The sequence below is a fragment of the Callorhinus ursinus genome, unplaced genomic scaffold, assembly GCF_003265705.2.
Source record: "Callorhinus ursinus isolate GAN/ISIS: 27379988/994484 unplaced genomic scaffold, GSC_fseal_2.0 scaffold18, whole genome shotgun sequence".
Lineage (NCBI taxonomy): Eukaryota > Metazoa > Chordata > Mammalia > Carnivora > Otariidae > Callorhinus > Callorhinus ursinus.
The window spans coordinates 22654279-22667499 of NW_027397080.1; the positions used below are offsets into that span (position 1 = coordinate 22654279).

The following is a 13221-nucleotide window of genomic DNA, read 5'->3' on the forward strand; positions in this document are numbered from 1 at the left end:
TAGGACCCAGCATTCGTCCATGTCACGTGGGGCCGGTTTATTTGTAGTTGATAATCTTTGTAAGTTATTCTAGTTGCCCTCCTAGGTCCTGCACATAGATTGTGAATTGCTGCATGGTATATAATCCTCAGGTCAACTGCGAAGGAAGGTAATATTACCCCCATGGACAGGGGAGGAGGTCTGACTCAGGAGGTTAAGTAGCCCAGGGTTCCCTTTCAAAGTAAGTTTCAAAATTCCATGTAAGGCAAAGTGAATGTTACTGTGAGCTCTGCACTGGTGTCCAGGCAACTTCCCCCGAATCAGAGGGTTTGCCCTCTGGACTCTGAATCCAAAGATAACATCAACTCCAAGCCACGGAACTGAAGGAGGTGCATGCCACATGGGACAGCTGTCTTCCCGCAAACTGGACTCTACTTTGTGACCAGGTCTTTATTACTGAATTGCAAACCCTGCCTCTCTGATGAATCAGAAAAGCTTGAGATATTGGTGTTTTGACATGGTGAAATTGCACGGACTGGGTTTTCTGTCAGCATCCCTGAGACTCATGCAACCTGTTATCAGTATCAAAACTGACTGGTTCATCAGTCAGCCAGAACTAAGCACCCACTGTGTGCACCAGATCCTGTGTGAAGCCCCGGGAGTAATTCTCATCACAGCTGATGCCCCTTGAGGGCCCACTGTGTGCTGGCCCTGAGCCAAGTGCTTTATACTCGTTCATTTAAACCCCACAGTCCTCGGACCCTAGGGGGAGAAGTAAAAAAGAGTCCCTGGTCTTCCTGACACCAGCAGGGTGGTACCAGCAGCCCGGGCTTCTTAGGGTCTTAGCCTAAGGGTCAACCCTGGGCCTGCCATGTGACTCTACTTGGAGATGGGGCCCTACTGAGAACAGAGGCTGGTTCAGTGCCTTGCAATGAAGATTATACCACCCCCTCCCAGGGGGGTGCATTTGAAAACGTGGGGAGAGTGAGGTTGTTATCACAACACCTGAGGTGCAATGGGCGTTTAGTGCCAAGCTCCAGGGGTGCTGCGCATCCTTCGATGCATAGGACAGCCCTGGACAGTGAAGGACAGGGTGCAATAGCTTCTCTATTGGGCGATGCTGGTGGACGGAAGAGCCCAGAAGGGTTGGTTCTGGCCCCCACTCTGTCATGAACATACTGGGTGACTTTGGACACACCCCCTTGCTTCCTAAGCCAGAGGGACCACTTGGGCGCCAAGGGCTTCTGCGGTGTGTGGTTGTATGTCTGGGGTGGGCTCCCGGGCTGCCCAGTAGTTGTGTGGGGCTGGTGCACTCCTGCCCCCTGGTAGCAGAGCTGAGATCCCTAGGTTCCTCCCCCATCACCACCACCCCCACCAAGATTTTCTTAAAGAACAGGGTGACCTGTCTTGTGGACCATAGGCTAGGGCTGTGCCTGGAATTGTGTGTGCACACCACATACCCCTGAACACAGAAAATAGGATTCACTGCTGACCACATGGTTTTGTTCTGGAACCCCCAAACTCACTCAAGAGTCAATCTGCCTTTAAGAGACAGCCATACTGGACTGGACAGAGATGTTGGCATCAGATAATCCTGGCTTGTTATCTGAGCTCCACCACTCTCTCAGCTGAGTGACTTAGAAAGTTTCTCTGCACCTGTTCTTCCCTCTTGAGCAAAGCCAAGCATTGTCATACCAAGCTCCTAAGACCGTTGGGAGGATGAGCAACCAGTCACACAGGCAAACTCCTCCGGTGATGCCTGGCATTTAGGAGGAGCGCCCTGGACCACGGTTTTCCTTCCTGCAGAGACAGCACAGGGGATCTCAATCACGCCCCCGCCTCTGGGCATGAGGGTGCCCAGACCTTCCCAGACCAGGAAGCACTAACCTGCTTGCCCACTGTTATGCTTCTCAGAGTGGGGACCACCTGCTTCAGAATCACGTAGGGAGCTTGTGAAAAGTACAGATTCCCGAGCCCCACGCCAGACCTGAGTGTGGGGCCAGGGAATCAGAATTTTCACGAGCTCCCCTGTGACCTCGCATTGTGGGTCTCAACCCTACATCGCATCATCTGGATTCACGTGCTCAGTGACTTGCAGACTCTGCTCTCCTGAGGTCAAGGAAAGATAGGGCAGAGGCTGCTTTGGAGCTGTTTCAAGTCCAAGTCACCTTGGACTTTTGAAGTTTCCTCCCAGGGGGTGGGATAGGGAACAGGCACCCAGAGGCTGACCCTTAGATCTCTGAGCTGGAAGGGACCTTGGGAGACCAGCTTCTCTGACCTTGGTCCTTCGGGTGGGTTTCCAGAAATGCTGGCCCAGGCGCTGGACTGGGATCTGACCAGTCCTTAGGAGTAGCAGGGGTGACCTCGTGTGCCCACTGCCCACTGCTGGGCAGGCTGGGGAAGATCAAGGCCTGACCCAAATTCAAGGGGTGGCCAGGCAGGAGGAGTGGAAGCCAAAAGACAGTGTTTTGCTGCCTCAGCCACAGTAACCGTGTCCTGGGCGGGGCCAAGGGCACAGCCTCTGCAGTTGGACCATCCGCTTCACCACCCACCCAGATGGGTGACCCAGGGCAAGTGACCCAGTCGTCTCTGTGTCCTTTTTGGATTGAATGAGATAGGACCGCAGCTGCCTGCTGCGGTGGCTGTGAGGATTCAAGGAATCAGTACTTGCGGAGGGCAGCACCACGTCCGGTTTCGAGGAAGCAGTGCATAAATGAAGCTTCCAGTATTAATACGAGTATTAATCATTGGGTATTTCTGCTGGAAGGAGATACAAATCTTATCCAGCATAATTCTCCCCTATTTTGGACCTCTCCCAACAGAGATCCGTTCATTCATTCATTCCTATTTCTTTACTCTTATAAAGGTAATTACACATCTGCTTTGTTTTGGGCACAGGCCTGGATGCTAGGACTGTACAGTGAATTTGGAGCTTCTGTTCCAGAGGGGGAAACATCATAAACAAGTCGGCCAATGTAAAAATCAGGTTTTAAAAGGTGATAAGAAAATACCTCCTGATAGGGGAGCAGAAAGCAGTGAAGTGGAGTCAGGGAGGACTTCTCAGAGGAGGTGACGTTTGAGGAAGAAACTGAGTGATGAACAGATCCAAGAGAGGGTATTCGAGGCATTGTCAAGACTTTGACATTTAAAAGTAACTCATCACTGTAAGAGATGACCCTACCCAGAGGAGGAGAGAGGCCTTACCCAGCAAACACGCTGTCTCCCTTGTCCCCTGGGGATGCAGGGCTCAGAGGGTACTGGAAAGAGAGAATAAGTCTCAGCTGGTGGTGGGAGGAGAAATGCGTGGGCCGGTCAGAGAACCCTGGCAGACAAGGGAGAGCATCAGTTAGTTATTGAGCCAACACATCTTACTAATTGCTGGGCGTCATCCTGGGCACTGGGAGACAACAAGGAACAAAGCAAAAGTTTCTGCCGTCGTGGGTCTGACAGTCTGGTGGGGAGAGCCAGACAGTCAAGCTATCCACAGATACAACAGTGGTAGGAACCACGAATGGGACGGCGTGACCAGCGGTGGGCTGCTGTACTTTAGAGGCTGATGCCTTCTGTAAGGACATAAAATTTGCGACCCGACTGATGAGAAGGGACCAGCCGGGCAGAGCTCTGGGGGAGGAGCCTTTTAGTTAGAACCGCAAGTGCAAAGGCCCTGGGGTGGGAAAGAGCTTGGCTTCTTGGTGGGCCAGGTACTGGTGCGTGAAACAGGGATCAGGGGAAAGTGATGTAGAAGAAGGTGGTGGGAAGGGGCCAGGTAATGTTCAGCCTTGTGGACCATGGGAAGAAATGTGGATTTTATTCTGAGTGCATTGGGAGGGCTTTAAGTTGGACAGAGAGCACAATCAGCCATATGACTTTGCCCCTCTGGCTCTGGGCGACACATAGAGTGCTGGCATGCGTGAAAGCTGAGGACCAGGGTGATGGCCGGTAGTTGAAGAGGGAAGGCGGTCACAGTGGCCGTGGCAGGCAATGGTAGTGGAGTGCTGGGGTCTGACTCAGGATACATTTTGAAGGTGCAGCTGACAGCATTGGCTGGTGGATTGGATGTTTGAGTAGGGCAACCAGAAAAACCAGGAACGATGCCCAGGCTCTTGACCCGAGCTCCACAACAGGATAGTCAGGCCCTTGAGGAGTGAGTTGGCCAACCTGGCAAGTTGGCAGTAGAGCCAGGACCAGAAAACCCCAGTGTCGGGGTCGCCTTGGACTCGTGCTGCTCCCTCCCCCACCACCTACCATCTGCCTCATGTAGGACCTCAGCTCCAAGTCCAGCAGCCTGGCCACCAGTGACCCTTACACATTCCAGAACCCCGTGCCTGAGTATACATCGGGAGCTGATCACCTGTGTGCCTGGCATCCTATATTCCAGAAGCTGAATCACGGCAGCCTTAACCAGCAGAGTATGAATTCACAGCTAATTATAATTGCCACCAATTAATCACCATGGCCAAGGCTGGCTGGCTTTCCACAGCTCAATTATCACCTGGATGCAATAGTCTGTGAGAGCGGGGAGCTCCTTTGTGAAGCTTTAACTGACCTAGTAATCCCGAGACAAGACGTGTCTACTCCCCAGCACATAGACAGTTGCAGTCAAGGACAGGGGGGCAAACACTGCCAATTTGCAGCTCACTGAGTGCTCTATGCTAGGAAGGAACTGGTTTATCCTGCAGAAGCTGAAACTTCAAACTTAAGGACTTTGGAGGGCCGTGCATGGTGAAGGCTAGCCACTGCTATTTTAGTATAATACAATTGCCCGCATCGAGGGCGCCCAACGTTCATTAGGGGCCTCTCATGGACTGGGAGTCCTCTCCTCAAACCTTTGTGAGGTGACTCTCACCATTTCTGCTTTCCACCCGAGCAAGGGTGAGCTGTTTGCCCAGGGTTAGACACACAAACAGGATCCCTCCCCAAGTCCGTCAAGTTATTCATTGAACATTTGTTCTTTGTGGCAAGCACCATTCTGAGAACTAAAGATAGAGCAATGACTACGCTTATAAGATTGCCCTTATAAAGTCTGTATTTCAGGAGGAGAGACTAACAAAAGTAAACGAATATGTCAGTGCTGGTGAGCTCTGTGAGGAACAAAAGTCAGGGAAAAGGGACAAAGAGCAATAGGCCGATGGTCAGGAGGGCCTCTCTGGGCAGGAGGCTTTGAACGGAGACCTGAATGAGGAGGAGAAGCCCCCCATGAAGATCTGAGGAATGAGCCTTTCAGGTGGTGGAAACAGCAGGTGCAAAGGCCCTTGAAGCAGGAACATTCTAGAAGTCGAGGTCGGGGACTTTGAACAGGGGCCTTGAAGGTCATGATAGGGTTTAGATGTGGTTCTAATCGTGACATTTCTACATTGTCGCCAAAGAAAGAAGAAAGCAGAGTGCCAGGAGCCCAGGCCTGGAGACGTTTCTGGGCTGGGGAGGAGCCGAGGAGGGCGAGTGGGAGTCCGAGGGAGGAAAACCCGAGAGCAGGGTCCAGAGTGACAGCAGCTCTGTTCCTCCTACTCCCGGCCCCCAGACCAGCAGTCAAACCTGGCTGTGCACCTGCAGGGACAGACTCCCCGGGCCCGTCCCACACTTCAGAACCAGAATCTTTGGGGTCCAAATAACACCCGTCCCGTCCCTACCAGAGTTTGGAGCCAGTTGAGTGAGGCAGAGAGGAGCCCCAGTGTCCGTGGATGACTGGAGACGGTGGTGGAGGTTTGGGGGCTTGAGGTGCTGACGTGCTGCACCCCAAGGGGCCTCGCTGCCCCGCTATGCCCACCAGGTGGCGGAACACGCAGGTTCTCTACAGAGAACAGAGACCCCCAGACTGACTGGTCCCAGTCAGAGAGGACGCCCTCCCAGTGGGGGGTGGGAAGCCGGGACAGGGATGCAGTGATTTCCCCCCCCTGCCCCAGTGGAGATTTTTTTAGATAAACTAACAGTCTCAGGGACTTTGGGTGTGTGGGGTGAAGGAGGATGGGCGAATCCCCCATCTCCAGCTTGGGCGGCTGAGTGATGTCATGTTCGGAGGTAGGGCACCCTCACGTTCCCCCGTGCCTCACTACCCAGATAGTAATGCATTCGTACGAGCTTCTGGGCTTGGACAGACCACCTTTGGTGAAATTTTGATTGATTAATTTTTCCAATTATAAAATTAACCCAAGTTCATTAGGGATAATTTTGAAAAGACCAAAAAAAAAAAAAAAAAGCCTATTTGCTTTTTTTCTCTCCCTTTTTCCTCAGCAGTGGGCTTTTTTTTTTCCTTAGCTGGGACCCTATTCTCAAGTAAATCTATCCATTTTAAAAAATTTTGTTTCGGGCGCCTCGGTGGCTCAGTCGTTAAGCGTCTGCCTTCGGCTCAGGTCATGATCCCAGGGTCCTGGGATCGAGCCCCGCATCGGGCTCCCTGCTCGGCAGGGAGCCTGCTTCTCCCTGTCCCACTCCTTCTGCTTGTGTTCCCTCTCACACTCTCTCTCTCTCTCTCTCTGTGTGTCAAATAACGAAATAAAATCTTTAAAAAATAAAAAAAAGAAAAGAAAAATTTTGTTTCATCATATAAGCATCTTTTTCAGATTTGCAAACCTTTCTTAAGAAAGGTTTTTTTTTATTGCTTATTCTCCACGCGGTGGATGTGCTGTTGTTTACATAACGGATCCCCTGATGTTAGAAATCTCCAGATTGCTATCACTTCCACGTTATAAAGGCAGTGGTAGGGTCTTTACTTACTATTTGCTGCATTCAGGATTGTTTTCTTAAGATTAGCGTTTCAGAAATAGAATTCCTGGGCCAGCAGGGATGCACATCTTTCCCTCCTCCTTTTTTTTATTGGGTAAAATACACATAACATAAAATGTAGCATTTTAGGCATTTTTAAGGGTACAGTTCAGTAGCATTAAGCACATTCACTGTGTCTGCCACCACCACCGTCCATCTCCAGAGCTCTTTTCTTTTTTTTTTTTTAAAGATTTATTTATTTATTTTAGAGAAAGAGAGAGAGCATGAGCAGGGGGAGGGACAGAGGGGAGAGAGAGAGAGAGAGAGAGAAAAGTCCTCAAGCTGACTCCTTGCTGAGTGTGGAGCCCGACATGGGGCTCAATCCCACAACACTGAGATCATGACCTGAGCCAAAACCAAGAGTCGGCCACTCCACCGACTGGGAGCCCCCCAGTGGGCCCCCCACTTCACCGACTGAGCCCCCCAGGTGCCCCTGCAGAGCTCTTTTCAACCTGCGAAACTGAAACTCTGTCCCCCTAAATGCTAACACCCTCTTTCCCCCTCCCCCAGCCCTTGGTCGCTGTTCTACTTTGTGTCTCTACGATTTGGGGAGTACACGCTGTTCTCAGGGTTTTTTTGTTTTTTGTTTGTTTTTAAAAATTTTATTTACTCCTTTGAGTAAATTTTATTTACTCTGTATCTCTCAGAGATACAGAGAGAGAGAGAGAGCACGAGCAGGGAGAGAGACAGAGGAAGAGGGAGAAACAGGTTCCCCGCTGAGCCAGGAGCCCGATGTGGGGCTCGATCGCAGGACCGTGGGATCATGACCCGAGCTGAAGGCAGACCCTTCACCGACTGAGCCTCCCAGGCGCCCCTGTTCTCAGGTTTTGATCCGTATTGTCAAATGTCCCTCCGGACGGTTTATATCAATGCACACTCCCACCAGCGAGGTCCTCGAGCACCCACCTGTTTTCATCACCTCCTTAACCTTTGGGATTAAAAAAATTGATCTTTGCCCATGATTTGGTGAAAAATACCACCTTGCCTCTGGTCGGTGGTTTTCAGCGTTGCACCATATCCCATCCGGGAGGCTGGCCTGTGGTTTGGCTGACACCTCCTGTGGGGTTGTGCATGTAGGGCGTGTCCAGGCTTGGGGCTGTATCTGTTACACTGCTGTTAAGGTCTCTGTGCTTAAAAGCTAAACTGATTCTCTGCCCTTGTTCCTCTTTCGAGGGCGCTATGATGCACGGGCCCGCGTCCTCATTTGCCATGTGACCTCCCTCTTCCGAGTGCCCTTGGAGGAGCTGGATCTCCTTGAAGAGACGTTCCTTGAGAGCCTGAAGGAAACCAAAGAGGAGGAATCTGAGTAAGGGAGCCCCGTGACCCCAGCCCTGCCTGCCAGGAATTGAGAATTCCCACTTGAGTGCCCTGTTCAGATAACAGATGCTCCCCTCTTCCCTCCCCGCCATTAAGAGCTGGTGCAGGGGGATGGAAGGAGCACGCCACCGAGAGTCCCAATGCAGCCCTGACTCGCTGTGTGGCCTTAGCAAGTCACTTCCCCTCTCTGGTCCCCAGTCCTCAGTTGTACAAAGTGGGGACTGAATGGATTATGGCTGGGGGCATGAGTCTGTGACTTCAATAGTCCGTGACCCTGGCACCCTGCTCTGCCACCTCAAGCCCTTGGGATACCTTGTCCATGGGCCAGAGTGGCCTGGATCAAAATCCTATCTCTGACACCCATCTACTTGTTGACCTTGGACAGCCCCCCCCTTCCCTAAACCACAATATTCTTATCTGTAAAATGGGAATAAGGATAGTGTCTTCCCAGGGTCACTGTGAAAACCGAACATGGTCATGTCGAGGGCTCGGCCCAGGGCTGGCCCGTAGCAGGGGCACGATAGATAGGAGTCCTTTCCTTCCCCCACAGGCCCCGGTGCCTTCCAGCTGCAGAGCAGCTTTGCTATCTATGCATGGTCGGGCGTGTATAGAGGGAAATTATCCTGGTCGCTTGGCCAGAGCTCAGCTCTTGGCGGAACACCTTCCACGGGATCTGATACCAGAGCAATCAATCCTGGTCACAGCCTAGTTGCAGGCTCTTTGCACCAGGCACGTCTCCCAGCACCCTCTTTGTCCAGCACGATGGCTCTCTTGGAGCAGCCAGTTTGCGCCAGTTCCATGTAGCTTTGAAGCCAGCTTCAGAGCTGGAGCTGCCCTCCTGCCTGGGGTTAGTAGGGCAAAGGAAGGGGCTGTTTCCTGGAGAAAGGAAGCAACTTGATCTGTTGAAATAACCTGAAAACAGGCTTGTGTTAATACCCAGAGCGGTGTTAGTAAAGAAACACCTGGATCCAGGCCCATGACCATAATCACGAGCAGGGCCCAGAGTCTTGTCTTGTTGCACACAGACACACACACACGCATATATGTATGCTTGGAAAATCTTAGCTATTTGTTTGGAAATGTTATTATCAGAAAAAAAAACATGTTATCGAGAGGATTTGTTCTGCCTGTACTTATAATGCCAGATCAGAGATGATGCGAAACAGAAGTTCTAGGAAAGCCCAGCTCAGCGTGTGATACTGGGGAAGTTATTTAACCTCTCTGGGCTTCTGTTTTCCTCATCTGCAAAATGGGACAATAATAGCACCCTCCTTATAGGGTCCTTGGGAGGGCTCAAATGAGTTCATACATGTGAAGTGCTTCAAGCAGGACTTGAACGGAGTAACTGGTTGAAAAATATCATTATTTGCTGTAGGACAGTCATCATCGTTAATATCCTACATATGAGCCCTTTCCTCAGAAAAATACTCCACATGTGTAAAGTTTTATATTCTGCTTTAGGGACACTGGAGACCTTTCAGGTTCTTCCTGTGGTCTCTGGAAGGGTCTGATACCCAAGGGAGGCCTAGAGACTATTGGGCCAGGAGACCTAGTTCTCAGTGTGATTCTACTACTAAATGTCTGTGTGGCCCTGGGCATGTTGCTTTCCCTCTCTGGGCAACGGCACCAGTTTTTTTCACCTAGACAAGGAGAGGATCAAATTCTGTTTGAGCTAAAAGGCTCCTTTTAGCTCCATGGTTTGTGTTTCTGCAAGGTGAGCTTATCACTCGACACCCTGAGGCGATCCTTTGCAGCTCGGGTTCGGAGGATGATGTATATTTCTGTTCTTGGGTGCCCCCCCGCACCGGAGCCCAGAGGCCATCCGAGCTTCCCCCACGTGTTCGGTGACCTCACTTCCCTGCGCCTCAGCTCCTTCACCTCCAGCAGAGGGGTGATGGTTGTATCTCCATCGCAGGGCTGTTAGGAGGATTAAATGAATGGATGCAGATCAGAAGCTTGGACCAGCGCCTAGCATATAGTAGGTGCCCATAAATGTTAGTGCATGTCCTGCTGGCTTGACACTGACCACATCGGAATGACATGGCCAACACGTAGCTGTCCCTGAGCGCTCAGTAGATGCAGGACAAGATGCCATCTCATCTGATGCACAGACAGTCCCCTGATGGTTCTGCAGAGGAAGTAACAGAAGGTCAGAGGGGTGACGTACCTCGGCTAAGGTCACACCACTGGCCAGTGGCACCATCAGATTCAACCACCGTATCCATCTGAACGGTACTCAGTGCATCCCTCACGGCATGGTTGACACCCCCAGGTTCCCTCCTTAATTCTAAAGAAAGCAGTAAAGATACTTTTTTTTTTTTTTTTTTTTTAATTAGGCTCCATGCCCAGCGTGGAGCCCAATGCGGGGCTTGAACTCATGACCCTGAGATCATGACCTTAGCCGAAATCAAGAGTCAGATGCTTCACCGACTGAGCCACCCAGGCACCCCAGTAAAGATCATTCTCAATGGGGCTTTCTGCGCTTTTACTTAGGAATCTGTCTCTAGAACTCCCAGAAATAAGCTCTCCCTCTATCAACTGGAGAAGGTGATTTTAAAAAAAGAAAAACAAGGTGTCGATAATGGTGATAAGGCTAAGAAATACCCTCTCATGGTGGGAGATGAGTGGCAGGGGGTGACCTTTATTTGTGGATCCATGAGATGGGCAACATGGGTGTCTTGCTCTTCACCATGTGTATGTGGCTTCAACCTTTGTCCTTGGAAGGCTGACCTGGAACGCCAACTCCAGGTCATTTCTGGCATCCCAGACCATGAGCATGGCAGAGATTGCCATGGTATCTGACCTGTGGGTGGTCAATAATGGGAACGGGGCTCCATTTGGATTTAGCGTCATGCCCTGAATTCCCATATCCAAATATAGGAAGCATTGTAGACGTAACTCCCAGCCAACATCTCCTGTGGTGCTTTAGACGTTGAAATTCAGTCAGACAATGGAATTAACTGCAGGAGTAAAATGCTGTGTTAATTAATGAGGATTGGCAAAGCCCTTCGTTTCGTGTACAAAACAGTTATTAAGAACGTTCGAGTACTTAAATAAGTAAGGAAATCAGTTTGAGTTAATATTGAGAGAGAGGTCCTTAGCTAAATAAATTGGGGGAAAAGACTGTATTCTCTTTGATTCAGTAAATTTTTATAAACATTTAAATAATAATGCTAGAGATTAGAGTGTATCATCCATCTAATCTTTGTTAAATGGATTTGATACACTAGGATTCATACATTTAAGTAAAACAGCTTCAAGAACCATATTTACTATGTAGGTATTTTATTCCCTTTAGGGTATGAGCTCCCCGCCCCCACTCCGCATAAACTCCCCTAAAAGGGAAGATTATCTAGTATCACGGTTGCGCAGATGTCACTGCAGGAAGAATCTAGAAGCAGAAATTTATATAATTTTACAACATTTCAGATGGATCCTAGTAGCTCAGAAGTTTTATTCTTGATGGTGATTGGCCTGTTCTCTGGCTAAATATTTTGTTTAGCCAAAATGCCTCGCCAGCTTTATAGATGTAGGCAGTGCGTGGGGAAGTAGATACTGTAGCAACATGTTCCCATCCAGTCCTTGTTGGAATGATTAGGTTCTGTTCAAGAAACGTTTTCTGAGCACCCTCCAGGTCCCAAGCCCAGGACAAGCTGCTGAGGGTAGAGAGCAAGAAAGGTCCTGTCCGGGCAATTGTCCAACTTAAGATACAGCAGCAGGTCCCTGGAGGGCTTGCCGTGGGTACAGCTGCCTGACCACCTGCATGCCCAGACCTTCTGGCCCAGGAAGCTGTGATTTTAACAGCTACCCTGGGGGCTTGTGATGCAGTTGATACAAAGCCCTACCCTTTGAAAACCTGTGGTCTAGAAGAAGTCCATGCTGAGTATAGAGGGTTAGGGGCCCCAGAGTCCAGGCATTTAGGCAACCCTGGGGCTCAGGCAGGCTTCCTGGAGGAGGTGACTCTTGAATGATGACTAATGTATAGCCGGCCAGAGGAAGGTGAGAAGGTCCTTGACAGCCGAGGTCCAGCAGAAGCGCAGGGACTGAGGCCCAGGCAGTGCCCAGGGGCAGAGCAGTGTTTCTGGAGGGCAGATAGGGGTGAGGAAATAATGAGCAACGAGGCTGGAAAGGAGGCAGGGGCCAGGTCACTGAGGGCCTCAGTGTCATGCCGGAGAGGTGACATTATCCTCACTCAGGGCAGAGGGCAGGGACACGGGGCTGGGAGGGAGGGAGGCCGACGATCAGGGTTGTAGTATCTGTCACTGTGGTGGTGGTGTCCTCATCCCCCCATTTCTAGTCCCCGAGGGAGAAAATTGTAGCTCAGGAGTATTGGGTGACCCAGCGAGATCGTGGGGGAACTGGGCTCGGATACCTCCGCCCCAAATTTCTGCACTGTCTCCCAGCCCGAGTTTGTGAAATGAGGTGCCACTGATTCAGAGACAGGTGCTTGGCGCATGCGCATTCCTGTTGCATGTCCTCAGCAGCCTGAGTCCTTTCCTCAGACCTTGACCTCTGCCAAAAACAACTAGTTGCCAACCTTCCTGTTTGCACGGAGCGGTGCTAGCGATCAAAGGCCAGACTATATCTCCAGCCTGCATGTGGGAGGCGGTTATCGTAATAATGAAAGGAACAATAATAACGGCAAACATACTGACTGATTATAATATGCCGATCGCTGTGTGTAGATTATCTCGTTTGCCCTCCCAGTGCCCCCAGGGATGAAGTGCTATTATTATCCCCACTTGCAGGGTGAGGCAGGTCAGATAGGTCAAATAATTGGTACTTAGTCACAGCAAGCAGCTCAACCAACAGGATAGACTGGCTTTTGCTGCAGTTAACAAATGACCTCCGAATCTCAATGGCTTACAGCAACAAAGGTGCATTTCTTGTTCATAGCAAGTGTCCATTGCAGACTGGCGGCTTTAGTCCACACTGCACTGTCAGTCCTGGGTCCAGGGTGACGGAGTGACCCCTATCTGGGATGTTGCTGGTTCGTGGCAGAGCAGAAGGAGGCTTATGAGACCCCTGCGCTGACTCTTAAAGATTGTTCCAGAAATGACATGCACACACCCCTTCCACTGACCTTCCATTGGCGACAGTGGGTCATGGGGCCCCTCAGTTCAACAGGGCAGGGATGTGTAATGTTTGTGCAGGGAGGACCAGTAC

General features: G+C 50.7%; 1 protein-coding gene across 6 annotated transcripts in view; it reads left to right on the top strand.

Annotated features, from left to right (window-relative positions):
• Positions 1 to 13221, top strand: part of TMCO4 (transmembrane and coiled-coil domains 4) — an 87927-nt gene that overhangs the window by 25211 nt on the left and 49495 nt on the right. For all 6 annotated transcript variants that reach the window (XR_012381355.1, XM_025856941.2, XM_073903260.1 and 3 more), the window contains one exon: positions 7912 to 8044. Coding sequence is in view for 5 of the 6 variants with exons in the window: in XM_025856941.2 (XP_025712726.1) it covers positions 7912 to 8044 (133 nt within the window). In the remaining variant the exon portion in view is untranslated. The remainder of the gene's footprint in view (positions 1 to 7911; positions 8045 to 13221) is intronic.